This window comes from Hyperoodon ampullatus (genome assembly GCF_949752795.1).
Source record: "Hyperoodon ampullatus genome assembly, chromosome: 9".
Classification (NCBI taxonomy): Eukaryota; Metazoa; Chordata; class Mammalia; order Artiodactyla; family Ziphiidae; genus Hyperoodon; species Hyperoodon ampullatus.
This window is the reverse complement of record NC_136922.1, coordinates 38,250,050-38,271,261: the sequence shown is the minus strand read 5'-3', so window position 1 is coordinate 38,271,261 and position 21,212 is coordinate 38,250,050. Positions and strand designations below refer to the sequence as shown.

Sequence of the window (21,212 nt, the reverse complement as noted above, 5' to 3'; positions counted from 1 at the left end):
AAAAATTAGGACCAGTCAAGTGAGAAGACCAAGAGTGAGGTCTGGGAGGTCCCACAATATGGAGCTTCCATGATCTCTTCCCTTCCCATGGAATCAGGGTGGGTGGTCACACTTATTGGCACAGCAATGTGCTCTCCAACCAGGATGCGCTACTGAACTTTGATGTCCAGAGTTCTCACTGAGGTCATCACAGACAGATATGATTGAAATCACTGGCCATTGACTGAATTCAATCTCCAGTCCTCCTCCTCTCCCCAGAAGTCAGCTGGCTCAAAGCCCCAAACCTCTAATCACATGGTTGATCTTTCTGGTGACAAACCCCCTCCTAAGTCAACTCATCTCCTTAGCATAAACTCAAATGATTGAAGGAGCTCATGAATAGCAAAAACAATCCTAATGCTCACAAAATTCCATGGATTTAGAGTATACCTCCCAGGAACCAAATTCTTTATAATACAGCAATATTTATAGCAGCTTTATTCATAATTACCAAAAATCTTAAAATAACCAAATGTCCTTTAACTGGTGAGTGGATAAAATAATTGTAGTATGTCCATATTATGGAACAGTATTAACAAGAAAAAGGATGAGTTATTGATACATGTTAACAACATATATGAATTTCAAAAGCAATATGACAGTTTTTTACATAGGCATTGTAAATGCAGTAACTATCTACATAGCATTATCTTATGATCTGTAGCATCAGAGGAACATATCCTTTTTCTATAATAATTACATTTAGTTCAGGGTTTTGCAACCTCAGTGCTATTGACAATTTGGACCAGATAATTCTTTGTTGTGGGGTGCTATATATAGGATATTTAGCAGCATCCCTGGCCCTACTCATTAAGATGCTAACAGTAATTTCTATAGCCCTGAAAGTCAAAAATGTCCAGATATTCCCAAATGTTCCATGAGGGGTAACTCACCCCCAGTTTAAAACTGCTAATTCAGTCAAACACAGTTTTTACAGTTTTCATAATCTTAAATATTTTGTGGAGACAAACATAACTTACATCAATGTAGGAAACTGATAGCATTCAAATTATGCTTTCCATCGGAAAACTCATCCAAATTTTGTATAAGTTAGAAACTTTAAAATAATGTTACTTTTCACACCAGAGCAAAAACATATAGTCATTTTAAACCAAAATTATTAAAACTGTCTAATTTGTCCAAGTATTCCCTTTGTTTAGTAACATTATCTCATATTTTTCTACATTTACATACCTAATTATTAAAACAAGGACTAGCATTTTTCTTATTTCTTGTTATACACATACAACATATGTATACTTTTGTTCCTTATGTTGTATCCTAGGCAATCAAGGCCATTAATTTAAAGAATGGCTAACTTTTTTCACTCACCTCCTTCAACAAGTATTTGAGTTTCATCAAAGAGCCAGCAAACTTGCCCACTGGACTTTTTTGCTTTCTCTCTGAAAATTATTTTGTTCTTTCATTTTCAATTTATTTAAGTCTGAATTAGTCTATTTATGCAATCAAAGTAAGAGCTCCATTAAGTTTAAGAGACTTTATAATTAACTTATTATCTATGGAGATAGGCAAAGGCATGTAAGTCTATCAACAAATACATTTAGAAAATACTTCATACTCATGTGATAAAAGAATTTCATCCAATTCTTGAGCAAGCTGAGGGAACTCTGGAGGAGTTGAGTGATGGATTTCTTGTTATTTCAGTATATATGCGTGTGTATTTTGTTTTGTTTGTTCTTAACACAAAGCTCTTTTTCATATTTTTACCTGGCTCATCATGGAGTTTTGTTTTTAAAGAAATGAGAAAGAAAAATCAGGCTACTCAGCACCCTTCAGGTTGCACAGAAAGTCATGAAGCTCGTAACAAACCAGAAGTAATCTTTTCCATTCAACCTGCAGTCCCATTCCACCATACATACAGACCCATTTATAAAACTGTTATAAAAACCAAGAAAAATGCTTAATTTCAACCACTCTTACTCTAAAACCACATAAAACTAATTTCAATTTTTCTTTAATTTTTGTATGAACTCTCTATTTGATGGTTAATCTGTATATCTGAATTAGATATCCTCAGTAGTGCATATAAAGGATCAATTTTTATACCCACTCAATTCCCAGAACTTGAGACAATAAAGGGGATGAATGCCATCGGCGTATACAGTATTACAATGATATACAGACCATTTCTAAAAGGCTAATTACTTCTCTTTTACAAAGACAGAAAAGTTTCTCCCCCCCACTTATACACACACACACACACACACACACACACACACACAAGTAGCAGGCTTACTTTTACAACTTTATCCATGAATCAAAGTAAAGAAAAAAACTCACCAATTTGTTGTAGCAGCTTTGGAAGGAGGGAGGTCAGAAACACAAAGGATTGCAAGGAGCCACCATCTTTCAAGCAGGCACAAAAACGTTTTTTCTTTAATGTCTTTTTTAGCTTTTTGTGCTGTGCAAATAAGACAAACAACATGAAGGATTCTACCTCTGGTAGAAGAAACACCATTACTGGTGTAGGCTGCAACGTGAACTTCTTAATCCCAAGCCGAGACCTGTTATTGGCCAGACTAAACCTATGTCTGAAATGCCAGTAAGTTTTCTTAAGAATCCTCAAGATGTGCAAACAAAAAAAGCAAATGGCTGTTTGAGAGAGAATCAGAAGGTGAGGCCACAAAAAAATCAGCTTCCCAACATTGCTTCCACCAATAGAGAAATAAAAAATCTGTGCACTAATCAAAATCAGAACCAAATTGACGTAGACTCAGAAAAAGAACCAGAGGGAAGAAAAGTAGGAAAACAGTCAGCAAGGGTGAAAGCTCTAATTGTCGAATGAGGTTCACCCTTGGAGGCAAACTCAGTTCACCTGGGCATCCCAGGGGAACTTTCACTTGTCAAAGAAAAACATAGACACAAGAGCACTTTAGGAAAGGCTTTTACTTATAAAGAAGACTGTAAAAGAATTTTCAGGCTCTAGAAAGACTGGCTGACAAAATAAAAAGGACAACAGTTGAAAGTAAAATATCCCACAAGTATCAATGTTACTGAGTTAATAGCCTGGTCATGGGAGTAAAACAGCAATTTTCTCATGTAATCATTAGTCTCACATCTTTAAACATCAAGAAAATCCCTGCTTTTCTTGTTTAGCTCAGTTGCAAAGTCCCTCTCTTCCCTTCCCCTTCTTCCCAACTATGGGATGCCTACTTAAATCAAGACAAGTTAAAATATTTGGTTTTGCTGCCTCTAGCCTTCTCCTCCTCTTAAAGCAGGGCTAGGCATCCCATTTACATTCTCCCTGTGACCACCTAGAGGGGTGGGATAGGGAGGGTGGGAGGGAGAGAGATGCAGGAGATATGGGAACATATGTATAACTGATTCACTTTGTTATAAAGCAGAAACTAACACACCACTGTAAAGAATTACACTCCAATAAAGATGTTAAAAAAAAACACAAAGAATTCTGTAACAGAAAAAAAAAAAAAAAAAAGACTAGCCACAGATTTGTCAGGTGTTAGCTTGTAGAGAAAAAACAATACCCAGAACTGAAATCTTCAGTTCCTACTTTATTTTGTAAGTGAGAGCACAGATCAGTGGTTTTCAGTTGGCAGCAATTTTGCCCCCAGACATCATTTGGCAAAGTCTGGAGACATTTCTGGTTGTCACAGCTGGGGGTGGGGGAAGTGCTACTGGCATTATGTAGTAGGTAGAGCCCAAGAATGCTACTGAACATCTTTAATGCACAGTACAGCTCCCACAACGAAGAATTATATGCAGCCCAAAATATCAATAACGCCACTGTTGAGAAACCGTGGCACAGACTCGAGTAAGATCACCTGTGTTGACATTTCAGCCTGATCACTTACCAGCTCTAAAACTTTGGTATGCTTGAGTTTTCCCATCTATAAACTGAAGAAGGTAATAGTACCTACACCTCAAAAGTTGTGATTAGTTAAGTGCTGTATAACTGTTGCTATGGGAATCTTTATTGGAAATACACAAATATGTTCCTCCAGCTTCTTGTATTGCAACATACATTCATAACATTATCACTGTCTTTTCCCTTTTCATCTGCATCTGAATTCCGTCATGTTTCCACTTCCAGGTGTGGAGGCTTCTACACAAGGATAAATCTTAAAGATCTCATCGCTTTCTGTTAGCCATTTCTTTGAATCAAGGTGTTTAGTTGTGTAGAAAAGAGTTAACATAGCAGGTATGACTGCTGTCCTTTGAAAGGCCTGCTTATAAGGTTGGCCTTTGTTCTCAGCTATCTGAGAACTTAGATTTCGGGAGTACTCCTACCATTCCCAAAACTGATAGAAGTGGCTCAGTATGCGTAAACCGTTTGTACAAAATATATGGTTTATGTGGAACATGTGCTTTCCTTCCAGGAGTCCAGAATTTTGGTGTCAAGCAGAGGGTGCCTACATGACCTGCCCCCTATAAAAACTGTAGGCAGGGCTTCCTTGGTGGCGCAGTGGTTGGGAGTCCGCCTGCCAATGCAGGGGACACAGGTTCGTGCCCCGGTCCGGAAAGATCCCACCGGAGCGGCTGGGCCCGTGAACCATGGTCGCTGAGCCTGCGCGTCCGGAGCCTGTGCTCCGCAACGGGAGAGGCCGCAACAGTGAGTGGCCCGTGTACCGCAAAAAAAAGCAAAACCAAAAAAAACTGTAGGCAGTCTTGCATTAGCTTCCTTGATTGGCCATGTTTCACATGTGCTGTCACAACTCATTGCTGGGGGAATTAAGTGTATCCTACAAGACTGCATTGGGAGAGGAACTTCGGAAGCTCGTGCCTGGTTTCCCTCAAACTCACCCCATGCATCCTTTCCTTTTCATCTTGTTCTATATCCTTTTGCTGTAAGAAATCTTTGCTGTGAGTATGACTAGAGGTCGAATCCTGAGAGGCCTCCTGGTGAATCACCAGGGGGGTGGTCTTGCAGTTTTCCAACAAACATTTAGACCTATTGGTTTATTCCACTCAATTATATGTAAAAGTTCATGTTCGCCAACTTAAAATGTCACATTTCATACAATTCTCATACACTGTGCATTGGGAAACAAACATTAAGTATAATTTCCATTCTATTAATTGTTTTTCTTGGGAAGTACTAGGTTCTTAGCTGCTGCCATTGATCCTATATCAAACATAGCATCCCCCTATTATATATGGATTAATGTCTGGCACATATTTTAAAATGTGACCTATATTACATTTCTCTCTCCTCTTTGCATTTCCTAGTTACTACTCTTTTGATCACATCAGCAAGATAAGGATCTTTAAGAAGTAGCAAGTATTTTTCCTACTTCTCAGGAGACATACTCTATTATCCCTCACTGAGTTCATTATTCTGGTATCCAGGGCCAAATTCAACTCCAATATCTCCGGTTAATTTTTCAAACTGCCCTTTTTCTTTCAAACACTGAACTTTGTATATGAATGACAAGCTAAAAAAAAAGGAAAAAAAAAACCCCAAAACACCATCTCCCAAATTCATGGGTGTTTCTATATAGAGTTTAACTAAAGATGCCTCACCTTTTTTTCTCCCCTACTAAGATTTTTTTTTTTTTTTAAACCACGTTCCTTGGGAACACTATCCTCAAGCTATTAATAGGTATTTATGACAAAAGATTCTGTAGTTAACTAAGTTTGGGAAGTCAGGAAAACAAAGTTAAACAGAGTTATTCATTATATAACTTTTCAGAACCTTTGATACAATCATTTGAATTGTGAAGGAACATTTTAGGGTTTTGAATAGTACGTAGATTTACATAAGTTACATAAAACTATAAAATTATTCCTTCAGGGACATCTTAAAGGGACCACTATTTTACAGTATGCATTTTGAGAAACACTATGCCTGCCCCTGGTAGGGTAGGAGTAATCACACTGATGTCTGAGAAGTCTGTGGATATAGATCCAAGAAGCCTGCAAAGACTATCACCAACCAGGCAGAGCTACATTTCTGAGTATGGAATCTATTGCCTTTAGAAATGAAACCTCTAAAATAGCAGGCAGGCTATGAATTTAAAATGAGATCAAACAAAAATTGTTAATGGATTACTTATAGATCTTCCTCTCTATGAGAAAATTATAATTTTGCATGTAGGGAAGTATGAAGTTTCTTTAACATGTGGTAGTAAATTAGCTGCCCCATAAAAGGAAAAATTAAATTCAGTTAGCTCTAAGTCAGTAATCATTCAATAGTTCATCTATCAACCTGGAACTTGAATTGCTTGATTTCTAAAATGAAAAGAAAGGAAAATACACACAGATAATAAAGATAAGACAACTGAGCAAGCATTTTTTCAAGTAATAAAAATACATCACTACTAAATAAAATTCAACAAAAAGGTTTGTTAATACTTTATTAGTATTTTCTAATGGACAAAACATAACACAAACCAAATAAAATTTTTAATCTTCTTTTTAGTTCAATAAAAATAACTGACATTCTGACTGTTGTTTCTTCTTTGTTAAAGAAGTATTGATAGAATAGTTAGGCACACAGTTGACACTTACTGTACAATGAATGATATGCACAAGTTATCTTTTAACACTTATAATCCTAAAATGTGCTCTTTATATTTTTCCCTTGTAATACAGGAGCCATGCTCCTATAAGCAAAATTTACTAACAAAAGAATTTTACAAGGAGTGACAAAAAGACTTTTAAAACAAGTCCTTAAATAAAAGGATGCAGCAACAACGGAATGTAAGTTGTTGGGTTAAGAAGACAGCTTAAACTACATCTCAAAACATTAAAAATTCATTTATTTTACAATTACTCAAATACACATGCATTAAATGAAAATATTGCACAAATTAAAATTTTAGATTGTGAAATTTTATATTGTTCTTAATTTTTTAAAAATTGGTACACTTTCCTGGTAGCAATTAACTGTTTGATTTTTTCCAAACACCAAAGCACAAACTTAAAATGAAGGAACTGAAATATTCAAGGTTTTAAATTAAAAAAAAAAAAATTAAGGCTAACCAAGTGCATCCATTAGTCAATGGCACAATTGTTTTCAGCAACTATCAGAAAACCCTAATCATAGGAAATGCCCATCTAACCCTTATATATAAATCATACAATCAATTTTTTAGGTGAATTAACTATAGGTTAGTAGTGATGGTTTCTAAAGTTTATGTTACCTGAAAAGTCAGAAAACCCAAACAAAGAATGATTAATTTAGAAGGTTCTTGCCTAAAGGCACCACTGACTTAAAAACATTCAAAAATCAAATATCAGAAGACATAAAGCCTCTTCATGTATATATTCATATATGCAGTAAATGCATTAAATGTAATAACTTTATTAAACATAGTACACTGTACTTGACTTATGGGTTAAATATTTTACACACAGCTCGACCAAGTCATTCAAAAAGTATCTCTAATTTTAGCATGACCACGGCTCTCTCTGATGTAAAACATAGATGTGCAAGGAGAAGATGCATAACCATTTACAGACTACCATTTGACATTTCTGCTTTTGAAATATAAACTCTTTTAAACAAAAATTATTTTAAAAACCCATTTACTCAAACAGTTTTTGGTATGACTGCAGTTCTCTTGCAGGGCTCCATGAAAATTCACAATCCTGCATGACCTTTCTTTCCCTGGTTGATGGCCAGCGTTCCTCACATTATCTAGAAATGCTTTTTCACATGTACACACTAGGCTCTTACTCTTAGCTTTATTTATGTCAAAAATATACTTGAAATGGGCAGGGGTATATCTGAAAATCATTGCACTTATGGCCATGCTGATGCTTCCTACAGACATGTTTCACATATCTTTTCTTCCAAAGCCTGGGGCATGAGGAGAGACCAGGGCAGGAAGACACACTGAGAAGAAAAAATATTGTATCTTCCACCAGAGTCAATAAGGATCTTTTCTCATTTGGAAGTTTAAATGAAAGGGATTTCATTTACATAATTCTGAAGACATGCAACACAGGCTGAAAATATGCATACTGTAAGTATGCACAACAGCATTATTAATAAATATGATTATTATTATAAAGCTTTAAAGGAAGGCTTTATTCTATTCGGCTTCACTTTGTAAGTAGGATCTCAGTGAGAACAAGACAATAACATCTTGTTCCAATCTTAAAGCTCCCAAACAACTGGGAGATACCAATACTCTGTCCCTTTATCTTAAGCACCCGGACGTTCTTTTAATACCAGCATCTTGGCTCAGTGGTCTGATAAATAGCTTCACTATTTTAAGGTTTTAGTGTTAAATATTTTTAAAACAAAAAATGCTGACACACCCAAACCCTTAGTCGGTGGAAGTATTTAAAACTATGCAGAAATCCTGCATACAAAACATATGAAGACTTCCAAGATTGACAAATGGAGAATGAGAAAACTATAGGAAATGCAGAGGCTCCAAAACTGGAAAAGGTATTTTGTTGTTGTTGGTATAAAATTATTTTAGGGACTTAAATGTATACACCGAGGGGTTTTGCCAACTTGCTTTATTTAGTAGAATTTTACATTATGCAAAATATAAATAAAGCCTATTTTAAAAAATATTATAGTTCTGTTTATTTATTTTCATATATGTACACTATAATAGAGTTAAGAATTTGTATGTTTACATACGACTAATAAACTCATTTAATCCTTTGATTTGCTATTTTTGCAATCACCTAACGTATGTCTAGATCACACAATTTAAAATCATCATATAGTAACTTTCAATAGAGTATTGTTTTTTAAATTTCCACATTTTTAGAAGTATTTGGCAGTTCTTTCAACAAATTATAGCCCCTATTATATAATCAGTAATCTCTTAAAGATAAAGAAAACTGTAATAATTTTGTAACTTAAATAAGAGCCATCATATGCTTCTTTTCACACAGAATGCCAAAATAAAGCTTATGACTGAGTACCATAAGAGCAAAATAGAGCCCTTAAGACACATAAAAATCCATTAAAATCTGTTTTCTACCAATGAATAACAAATCCAATGAAATTTTTGTTTTGACTGGTTTTATTTTATATACTAGGTTTTTACTTTATGTCACAAAACTGTAATTTGGATATAATGTTACTTCATACTTTAAGGGCATTCTGTCACTTTCCCTAGACCTGAAACAGATGTTCCAAAGATCACTCACCTGGCTATCTACACTATATTAAAATTCCGAAAAAGACCTATAAAATCATTATGCAAAACAAATCCCTCCAAACAGTACATTGCACAGTTTCCCACTGTTAAACAAATCAGCCAATTTGTCTGTGAACTCTTGTTTTGTGCTTTCCTTAGCTCTCATATATACACTCTGGCACTTTGTCATTGCTGGAGAATGCTGATTAGTTTGAAACGGAAGAGACCAACGTCATTCTTGCTTGAGATGGGGGCAGTATCCTCTCAGTGTTGCAAAAATATGCACCAAATCATTTAAGACACAGAAATCTCTCTTGGTAGTGGCTGGATTATAGACAAGGATGAGAAGAACCACAGTCTTATGGATGTATTAATAATCTATTTTGAGACACTAAAAGACTGGTGCAGACACAACAGTATATGAGTTAAGCCCCAGAAGATCCATCCATACCATCAGTCCTGGACAAAACGAACACCAGCTTCATAGATTGGAGTGTCACCTTTTCTGTAAAGAAGGCGCTTGAGTAGTTTGAAGTTTCTGTTTATATTTCTGCATCTGCTTTGACCGTGAATGCAGTCTGTTGAAAAGTTCACGGAATTTATACTGTGGAAATAAGCTTTCCAAAAAGCCTTCCAAAAACACATAAACCATCCTCCTATTTAACTGGTTGTGCTGAAACATTTCAAAAACACGAAGAATACCTTTCCGTGTTGTCTCAGCCCCAATAATGTGCTTCAGTTCATCTAAATGAAGCAGGGGAGAGGGGAAATGAACACAATTCATTATTCAAAGGAAATCCAAGGCCTAAACTATGCTAAGTATGTAAAGTACAAAGCAGAGTAACTGATAAGTAGCAAGTATTCAGTTAATGACCTTAATATAAGTTTAGTAACTGACTTAAAACTTATATACGTTTGCAAGCATGCATGCACTTACACAATAGATGCTGTGAGACAAATACAGCACAGGAGAAAGTAGGAAACCCCAAATTAGAGTTGTAATCTTGTCCCTTAATACCTATATGATAACTTACCCACCCTGAGTTTGCATCCTCATCTGTAAAATGAGAATTTATAATAACCAATATTATTATAACTGTAAGAATTTATAAAGCCTTGATGAGATAATGTGAAAAGTGATCTGTAAACTCTAAAACACTATACACACATACTCTTACTACATTTAATGCACAGTCAGAAATACTATAAGAAAATGTGTGAAAGTTGATCTATGATTTCAAAAAACTTGCAACACAGAAACAGCGCCATTAAAATACTAAAAGCATAAAGACACTTACAAGGAGGAAATGCAACATGAGATAATAAGGAAAGGTTCCCTTCAAGGAAGTGACAACTGAAGTAGATCTTGCCACCTGGGCAGCATTTTCATAGGTGCAAACAGATGAAGGATTTAAGAACAGGAATGAGCAAATGAGCACCAAGTGGAAACAAAAACAAGATAGGCTCAAGGAATGGGGTAATAAAGTTTGGTTGAATTTTAGGATTCCTGTAAGAGAAAGTGGTGAAAAAAATGGAAAACTGACAGTGCTGTGACTGTCAGGTTAAGCAAGTTTGGAGTTTACTCATAGGCAACATGAAGTTACTAGAGACACGTAAATATGGGAGCACCATGTATTATTCTTTTTCTTTTTTTCTCTTTTATTCTTGAATTTTATATTATTTTTTTATATAGCAGGTTATTAGTTATCCATTTTATACACTTCAGTGTGTACGTGTCAATCCCAACTGCCCAGGTCATCACACCACCACCACCACCACCCCGCTCCTTTCCCCGCTTGGTGTCCATACGTTTGTTCTCTGCATCTATGTCTCTACTTCTGCCCTGCAAACCAGTTCATCTGTACCATTTTTCTAGGTTCCACACATATGCGTTAATATACGATATTTGCTTTTCTCTTTCTGACTTACTTCACTCTGTATGACAGTCTCTAGATCCATCCACATCTCTACAAATGACCCAATTTCGTTTCTTTTTATGGCTGAGTAATATTCCATTGTATATATGGTACCACATCTTCTTTATCCATTAGTCTGTCGATGGGCAATTAGGTTGCTTCCATGACCTGGCTATTGTAAAAAGTGCTGCAATGAACATTGGGGTGCATGTGTCTTTTTCAATTATGGTTTTCTCTGGGTATATGACCAGTAGTGGGATTGCTGGGTCATATGGTAATTTTATTTTTAGTTTTTTAAGGAACCTCCATACTGTTCTCCATAGTGGCTCTATCAATTTACATTCCCACCAACAGTGCAACAGGGTTCCCTTTTCTCCACATACTCTCCAGCATTTGTTGTTTGTAGATTTTCTGATGATGCCCATTCTAACTGGTGTGAGGTGATACCTCACTGTAGTTTTGATTTGCATTTCTCTAATAATTAGTGATGTTGAGCGGCTTTTCATGTGCTTCTTGGCCATGTCTTCTTTGGAGAAATATCTATTTAGGTCTTCTGCCCATTTTTGGATTGTGTGGTTTGTTATTTTAATATTGAGCTGCATGAGCTGTTTATATATTTTGGAGATTAATCCTTTGTCTGCTGATTTATTTGCAAATATTTTTTCCCATTCTGAGGGTTGTCTTTTTGTGTTGCTTATGTTTCCCTTTGCTGTGCAAAAGCTTTTAAGTTTCATTAGGTCCCATTTGTTTATTCTTGTTTTTATTTCCATTACTCTAGGAGGTGGATCAAAAAAGATCCTGCTGTGATGTATGTCAAAGAGTGTTCTTCCTATGTTTTCCTCTAAGAGTTTTACAGTGTCTGGTCTTACATTTAGGTCTCTAACCCATTTTGAGTTTATTTTTGTGTATGGTGTTAGGGAGTGTTCTAATTTCATTCTTTTACATGTAGCTGTCCAGTTCTCCCAGCACCACTTATGGAAGAGACTGTCTTTTCTCCATTGCATATCCTTGGCCTCCTTTGTCATAGATTAGTTGACCATAGGTGAATGGGTTTACCTCTGGGATTTCTATCCTGTTCCATTGATCTATATTTCTGTCTTTGTGCCAGTACCATATTTTCTTGGTTACTGTAGGTTTGTAGTATAGATTGAAGTCCAGGAGCCTGATTCCTCCAGCTCCATTTTTTTCCCGCTTTGGCTATTCAGGGTCTTTTGTGTCCCCATACAAATTTTAAGATTTTTTGTTCTAGTTCTGTAAAAAATGCCATTGGTAATTTGATAGGGATTGCACTGAATCTGTACATTGCTTTAGATAGTATAGTCATTTTCACAATATTGATTCTTCCAATCCAATGACATGGTATATCTCTCCATTTGTTTGTATCGTCTTTAATTTCTTTCATCAGTGTCTTAGAGTTTTCTGCATACAGGTCTTTTGTCTCCTTACCTAGGTTTATTCCTAGGTATTTTATTCTTTTTGCTGCAACGGTAAATAGGAGTGTTTCCTTAATTTCTCTTTCAGATTTTTCATCATTAGTGTATAGGAATGCAAGAGATTTCTGTGCATTAGTTTTGTAGCCTGCAACTTTACTAAATTCATTGATTAGCTCTAGTAGTTTTCTGGTGGCATCATTAGAATTCTCTATGTATAGTATCATGTCATCGGCAAACAGTGACAGCTTTACTTCTTCTTTTCTGATTTGGATTCCTTTTATTTCTTTTTCTTCTCTGATTGCTGTGGCTAGGACTTCCGAAACTATGTTGAATAACAGTGGTGACAGTGGACATCCTTGTCTTGTTCCGATCTTAGAGAAAATGCTTTCAGTTTTTCAACACTGAGAATGATGTCTGCTGTGGGTCTGTCGTATATTGCCTTTATTATGTTGAGGTAGGTTCCCTCCATGCCCACTTTCTGGGGACTTTTTATCATAAATGGGTGTTGAATTTTGTCAAAAGCTTTTTCTGCATCTAGAGATGATCATATGGTTTTTCTTCTTCAATTTGTTAACATGGTGTATCACATTGATTGATTTGCGTATAGTGAAGAATCGTTGCATCCCTGGGATAAATCCCACTTGATCATGGTGTATGATCTTTCTAATGTGTTGTTGGATTCTGCTTGCTCGTATTTTGTTGAGGATTTCTACATCTTTACACATCAGTGATATTGGTCTGTAACTTTCTTTTTTTGTATTATCTTTGTCTGGTTTTGGTATCAGGGTGATGGTGGCCTTGTAGAATGAGTTTGGGAGTGTTCCTTCCTCTGCAATTTTTTGGAAGAGTTTGAGAAGGATGGGTGTTAGCTCTGCTCTAAATGTCTGATAGAATTCACCTGTGAAGCCATCTGGTCCTGGACTTTTGTTAGTTGGAAGATTTTTTTTTTTTTTTGGTACGCGGGCTTCTCACTGTTGTGGCCTCTCCCGTTGCGGAGCACAGGCTCCGGATGTGCAGGCTAAGCGGCCATGGCCCACAGGCCCAGCTGCTCCGCAGCATGTGGGATCCTCCCAGACCGGGGCACGAACCCGCGTCCCCTGCATCGGCAGGCGGACTCTCAACCACTGCGCCACCAGGGAAGCCCCAGTTGGAAGATTTTTAATCACAGTTTCAATTTCATTACTTGTGATTGGTCTGTTCATATTTTCTATTTCTTCCTGCCTCAGTCTTGGAAGGTTATACCTTTCTAAGAATTTGTCCATTTCTTCCAGATTGTCCATTTTATTGGCATAGAGTTGCCTGTAATAGTCTCTTAGGATGCTTTGTATTTCTGTGGTGTTTGTGGTAACTTCTCCTTTTTCATTCCTAATTTTAATGATATGGGTTTTCTCCCTCTTTTTCTTGATGAGTCTGGCTAATGGTTTATCAATTTTGTTTATCTTCTCGAAGAACCAGTTTTTAGTTTTATGTATCTTTGCTATTGTTTCCTTTGTTTCTATTTCATTATTTCTGCTCTGATCTTTATGATTTCTTTCCTTCTACTAACTTTGTGTTTTGTTTGTTCTTCTTTCTCTAGTTCTTTTAGGTGTAAGGTTAGATTGCTTATTTGAGATGTTTGTCGTTTCTTGAGGTAGGATTGTATTGCTATAGACTTCCCTCTTAGAACTGCTTTTGCTGCATCCCATAGGTTTTGGATCGTAGTGTTTTCATTGTCATTTGTTTCTAGGTATTTTTTTATTTCCTCTGTGACCTCTTGGTTATTTAGTAACGTACTGTTTAGCCTCCATGTTTGTGTTTTTTACCTTTTTTTCCCTGTAATTGATATCTAATCTCATAATGTTGTGATCAGAAAAGATGCTTGATATGATTTCAATTTTCTTAAATTTACTGAGGCTTGATTTGTGACCCAACATGTGATCCTGGAGAATGTTCTGTGCGCACTTGAGAAGAAAGTGTAATCTGCTGTTTTTTGATGAAATGTCCTATAAATATCAATTAAATCTATCTGGTCTATTGTGTCATTGAAAGCTTCTGTTTCCTTATTAATTTTCTGTTTGGATCATCTCTCCATTGGTGTAAGTGAGGTGTTAAAGTCCCACACTATTATTGTGTTACTGTCAATTTCCTCTTTTATAGCTGTTAGCAGTTGCCTTATGTATTGAGGTGCTCCTATGTTGGGTGCGTATGTATTTATAATTGTTATATCTTCTTCTTGGATTGATCTCCCGATCATTATGTAGTGTCCTACCTTGTCTCTTGTAACATTCTTTACAGTCTATTTTATCTGATATGAGTATTGCTACTCCAGCTTTCTTTTGATTTCCATTTGCATGGAATATCTTTTTCTATCCCCCCACTTTGTCTGGATGTGTCCCTAGGTCTGAAGTGGGTCTCTTGTAGACAGCACATATATGGGTCTTATTTTTGTATCTATTCAGTGAGCCTGTGTCTTTTGGTTGGAGCATTTAATCCATACACATTTAAGGCAGTTATTGATATGTATGTTCCTATTACCATTATCTTTATTGTTTTGGGTCTGTTTTTATAGGTTCTTTTCTTCACTTGTGTTTCCCACTTAGAGAAGTTCCTTTAGCATTTGTTGTATAGCTGGTTTGGTGATGCTGAATTCTCTTAGCTTTTGCTTGTCTGTAAAGATTTTGATTTCTCCATCAAATCTGAATGAGATCCTTGCCGGGTAGAGTAATCTTGGTTGTGCGATCTTCCGTTTCATCACTTTAAATATGTCATGCCACTCCCTTCTGGCTTGTAGAGTTTCTGCTGAGAAATCAGCTGTTAACCTTATGGGAGTTCCCTTGTATGTCATTTGTCGTTTCTCCCTTGCTACTTTCAATAATTTTTCTTTGTCTTTAATTTTTGCTCTCTGAGCTTCCTAGACTTGGGTGGCTATTTCCTTTCCCATATTAGGGAAGTTTTCGACTATAATCTCTTCAAATATTGTCTTGGGTCCTTTCTCTCTCTCTTCTCCTTTTGGGACCCCTGTAATGTGAATGTTGTTGCGTTTAATGTTGTCCCAGAGGTCTCTTAGGCTGTCTTCATTTCTTTTCATTCTTTTTTCTTTACTCTGTTCTGCAGCAGTGAATTCCACCATTCTGTCTTCCAGGTCACTTATCCGTTCTTCTGCCTCAGTTATTCTGCTACTGCTTCCTTCTAGTGTATTTTTCATTTCACTTATTGTATTGTTCATCTCTGTTCTTTAATTCTTCTAGGTCTTTGTTAAACATTTCTTGCATCTTCTCAATCTTGGCCTCCATTGTTTTTCCGAGGTTCTGGATCATCTTCACTACCATTATTGTGAATTCTTTTTTTGGAAGGTTGCCTATCTCCACTTCATTAGTTGTTTTTCTGGGGTTTTATCTTGTTCCTTCATATGGTACACAGTCCTCTGCCTTTTCATCTTGTCTGTCTTTCTGTGAATGTGGTTTTTGTTCCACAGGCTGCAGGATTGTAGTTCTTCTTGCTTCTACTGTCTGCCCTCTGGTGGATGAGGCTATCTAAGAGGCTTGTACAAGTTCCTGATGGGAGGGACTTGCCCACCAGAGCAAAAGAGCTGGCTTTTGCTCTGGTGGGCAGAGCTCAGTAAAACTTTAATCTGCTTGTCTGCTGATGGGTGGGGCTGGGTTCCCTCCCTGTTGGTTGTCTGGCCTAAGGCGACCCTACACTGGAGCCTACCTGGGCTCTTTGGTGGGGCTAATGGTGGACTCTGGAAGGGCTCACGCCAAGGAGTACTTCCCAGAACTTCTGCTTCCAGTGTCCTTGACCTCACGGTGAGCCACAGCCACCCCCTGCCTCTGCAGGAGACCCTCCAACACTAGCAGGTAGGTCTGGTTCAGTCTCCTACGGGGTCACTGCTCCTTCCCCTGGGTCCCGATGCACACACTACTTTGTGTGTGGAGTCTCTGTTTCCCCCAGTCCTGTCGAGGTCCTATAATCAAATCCCGCCAGTCTTCAAAGTCTGATTCTCTAGGAATTCCTCCTCCCGTTGCCAGACCCCTAGGTTGTGAAGCCTGATGTGGGGCTCAGAACCTTCACTCCAGTGGGTGGACTTCCATGGTGTAAGTGTCCTCCAGTATGTGAGTCACCCACCCAGCAGTTATGGGATTTGATTTTATTGTGATTGCGCCCCTCCTACCATCTCATTGTGGCTTCTCCTTTGTCTGTGGATGTGGGGTATCTTTTTTGGTGAGTTCCAGTGTCTTCCTGTTGATGATTGTTCAGCAGTTAGTTGTGATTCTGGTGCTCTCGCAAGAGGGAGTGAGAGCATGTCCTTCTACTCCGCCATCTTGAACTAATCTCCTATTATTCTTCTTAATTATTCATAGTCAGGGCCCCTATAGCAGGAGCCTCAAAAGCAATACTTTATTGCTCTCGAAAGAAACATGCAACTTCCAAAATGTATATTTCTAACTAGGGTACAATATAATTTAAAGCAAATAGTTTTTAAATTTACTAAAAACAGGTGAGGGATTATGTATATATAAAAATATATACTTTTACATCTATCCTCACTTCCTTCAAGTCTTCACATAAGTGTCATCATCTCAGGGAGGCCCCCAATGGCTACCCTATCTGCAACTGCAACTCACCTGACACCTCCCTTTTCCTGCACTATCTGTCTCCTCAGCACTTCCCACTATCCAACATACTGTGCTTTATCTATTTCTTTCATCTGTTTTCCGTGTCTCCCTAGTAGAATGTAAACTCCAAGAAGGCAACGATAAGTGTAAAGAATAGTGTCTGGCTCATGAAAGGCTCTCAATAAATATTTACTGTATAAATGCATTAGGATTTCTTCCAGCCACAGAGCTGAGTCAGTCTATAGCACCATCTGGTTTATTCTAACAGTATATTAATATCCTAGGTTATTGTTTCTTTTTATTTTTGTAAAATGTTATTTCTGTCACTTGCTTTTTATCTCCAAATGCAACAGTATAGTCTATAGAGCAGAATAACTAGCTACGTGGCAAATTTCCAACTTGTCAGAAGACAAAGTTGATTAAAATCTATGATGAAAATATAGTTTAAATTAAAAATAAAATTATATGAAAAGAAGTAGATACTGAGAACTTAAATATTTTTCTATTCTCTACATACACAATTAAAATGTGGAGAAGAGATATCTAGGTGTTTTCAAAGATATTTATAACCAAAGAAGAGATCAAACAACCACCCAACTACACAAAACTGCTCTTATTGAGAGAAGACAAAATGGACAAAGTGAATCTAAATTAGTGAGACAGCAGTGTTCTAAAGTAACTCAAATTAGGCCAACAGAATGCCACTATGCACACTTTCTTTAGGATCATGTTTTAGTAAAGATTAAGAATGGGCCAATCAGTTGTTTCAAAGGGACTCTTTGAAAAAATGTGTTTGTTAAGTAGAACAAATATTCTTCCCGAAAACCTCATACTTCATACACTTTTATCAGCCCTTTCATCTGTCACAGAATTCATCAACTTCATTCTCAAAATGTTTCAAGGCAGCAAAGCGAAGTGGTTAAAAGCAACACTTTTTCTTCAAGTGGTTGAAAGCAGTGGCTTTCAAGGAACTCAGAGCTGAGTCAGAGTCCCAACACTCACTTACTAGCTATAAACCTTGGGTGACTCACTTAACCCCTTTGAGCTTCTGTTTCCTCACATATAAAGCTGTGATGTTAACAGTATCTAGGCTTCATAATGTTGTTATGAGGATTAAAGATACATGAGAAATGCCTAGCACAGTGCCTAGTATATGATAAGCCATCAAATGATAGTTATTATAGTAAAAAGGCAGCTATAGTTAGCATGCTCAATGCCTTAAATTCAGAAGAAGTACAAATTAATAAGATTTATACTAAAAATGTTCACTTACCTGGCATAATTGAAAGTAATTTAGTTTTTCCTGCAACTCTTGTTCTCATTCGAATAGCTTTATCTCTGCATGGAACAGTCTCTGCTAAAATGCCATTTGGCCAAAAGGCATCTCTATTTAAGAAGATTAAACAAATTTTGTAAACATTTTCATTTTCTAATGATACAAGTTGGTAAAATTATTCCAATTTTCTACAGAAAACACAAATGTAAACAGAAAAAGGAAACACTTCTGAAATTTTATATAGGTGTGATATTCAACAAACAGTAACTATGTACAGGGTTCAATTTTAGGTGTAAGAGGATATATACAAGAAAAAATAACAGAAGTATGCCCTGGAATAACTTAAAACTAAGCCAATATAAAACAAATTCTGCACCCACACCTTAGAGCTGTATTGAATACCATGTTTCTTTCACATATTTAATCCATTCTCCTTTCCTTTCACAGTGTGCTTCATTCCTGTTCCCTAGTTCTCAGGCCAAAGGTAGGAATTGAGCACAGTAACTAAGCTTCCATCTGGGAATTTGGTCTGAGAGAGAGAGAGACTGCCCAGAGTAGTCCTTCTTAACTCTGACTGCACATCAGAAAACACCTGGGAGCTTTAAAAGAGCTTAAGGACCAGGGCCTCCACCAGATTAATTAAATCAGACCGTTTGCAGATGGGACCTAAGCATTAGTACTTTTTAAAGCTCTCCAAGTGATTCCAGTGTGCAGGCAAGGTTGAGAATCAGTGCTCCAGAAGAACAATATTTACCCACCCTGAAACAGAATGAAGGTGCCAGGGCAGGTGGTACAGCTTTTAGAAACAGTGTGGTATAGTGAGGAGAAACTTAGCTTCAGATTAGAGAGAACTGTTTCCCCACTGTCCAGCACATGAGGCTTTGGGCAAGCTGCTTAACTTCTCAAATCCTCAATTTCCTTGTAACAAAACAAAGACAAAAATCCCTATCTCGTAAAACAGGATAAAATCAGAAAGTGTACATAAAGTAGTTGGACAGTGCCAAGTAAACAGTGTTCGATATTGACAGTTCCCTTCTTTCTGTTACTTCAAAGTATGTGATGCCATGAATGTTTATGCCTTGCTTATCTCTTGCTTTTAGAAAAGACGTTTATTTGTCTGCCATGGCATGCTTTCCTTGAAGGGACTGAACCTTACCTCTCAGTTCCTGGTAAGAGGGCTAGACACAGAGAAGGGGCTCAGAATATTTTTGTAGAATGAACATATGAATTGGAGTATCACTACTCTTAATTTGAACCTTTTCAGAGGTTCAAATAGTTAATAAAAATTTAGACCATGGACATACATATTTCTAAAATTCTTCATTTAAAATCAAGGTTAGCGGGGACTTCCCTGGTGGTGCAGTGGTTAAGAATCCGCCTGCCAATGCAGGGGATATGGGTTCGATCCCTGGTCTGGGAAGATCCCACATGCCACGGAGCAACTAAGCCCATGTGCCGCAACTACTAAGCCCATGTGCCACAACTACTGAGCCCACGTGCTGCAACAATTGAAGCCCGCCCACCTAGAGCCCATGCTCCGTAACAAGAGAAGCCACTGCAATGAGAAGCCCACGCACCACAACGAAGAGTAGTCCCCGCTCACGGCAACTAGAAAAAGCCAGCATGCAGCAATGAAGACCCCATGCAGCCAGCCAGCCAATCAATCAATCAATCAATCAAATCAAGGTTAGCAAATACAACTGAGAAAAATTAATCCTGGAAACTAGGTAACCTGATATGACCATGCCCATGTCTACATTAATATTTCAATTATTTTAAAGCCACATTACTATGATAAAATGTAGCCTAACATCTTAAAGATTTTTCATTTACACTTTTTTCTATTCTGGTTTTAAAAAAACAAAGATGAATAGGTCCATGGGACAAATGTTTATAATTCTTGCAAGTCTTTTTGCTCATCAGTGATGACTAAAACCAACTTTAAGGCCAGGAAGAGAAGGAATGCAATGAAAGTTAGTGATAACAATGCTCAACTCTGTACTATCTTAAAGAAGTGACTACGTCTTAAGACATACCTGAAACGTTTCACTAAGTCGGCTACTTGCTCAGGTGAGGTCATCCAGTCAACATGGTCAACTATTTTTCTGAAAGTAAAGAAATTCAAATGAGTAAGGTCAAGATTTTAGAAGGTGAATAAAATAAAGAAACATTACTTTCATGAAGTAAGCAACTTAATTTGTATGAAGATTATCTTTGAGAGCAATAGTCTGCTTTTATGATCTTCAAAGACCCAGAGAAGGAAATTCACCTAGAAAAGGTTGAGCAATCTACTTCCAGAAGTAAAACTTCAAAAGCTAATAAGTAAGGTCAGCTCTAAGTAGTTTAAGAAAAAAAAGTGGTACCTATTAATAGTATCACCATATGTGGCTCTAATAAGCTGTTGAAGTAGGTTTTTGATATTCCTTCGCAACCACTGATTTCTCTCTTTTAAGTCGAATACTTCATCCATAAGAAGCAGCATTACCCTAAGTGGAATATTGTCATCCACCTGACAAAATATGGGAAGAAATAAGGATATGTTTATTTGAGTTACCTATCTACTATGAATGACTAATTTTGCTGCTTTTACCAAATGACTGTTACTATTTACAGGTTGGAGAACAAGTTATACTATAGCCTTTGTAACCAACATTTCATTCTAATTTAGAAAAAATATTTTTAACAGCCATTTTGACAGAATACAGAATTTTACAATTCTACAATGATGAGTAAATTCCAAGGTTGTAGTGAAAAAAACTTCTCAAACTGGATTCATGATGGTCTTAGGAAAAGATGATTTGGGATCTTGCAGTAGAGTCTGTATTAGTTTATAAGGCAAAGGCTAGCCCCTTTGCCTATTCTCT

General features: G+C 36.9%; 1 protein-coding gene across 6 annotated transcripts in view; it reads right to left on the bottom strand.

The window, feature by feature from the left end:
• Nucleotides 1-9,624: 9,624 nt before the first annotated feature.
• Nucleotides 9,625-21,212, bottom strand: part of SNX13 (sorting nexin 13) — a gene marked incomplete at both ends in the record, with an annotated part of 140,152 nt that continues 128,564 nt past the window's right edge. For all 6 annotated transcript variants that reach the window (XM_079711700.1, XM_079711703.1, XM_079711705.1 and 3 more), the window contains 4 exons: nucleotides 9,625-9,872; nucleotides 18,346-18,458; nucleotides 20,385-20,453; nucleotides 20,712-20,857. In XM_079711700.1, the coding sequence (XP_079567826.1) occupies nucleotides 9,625-9,872; nucleotides 18,346-18,458; nucleotides 20,385-20,453; nucleotides 20,712-20,857 (576 nt within the window). The remainder of the gene's footprint in view (nucleotides 9,873-18,345; nucleotides 18,459-20,384; nucleotides 20,454-20,711; nucleotides 20,858-21,212) is intronic.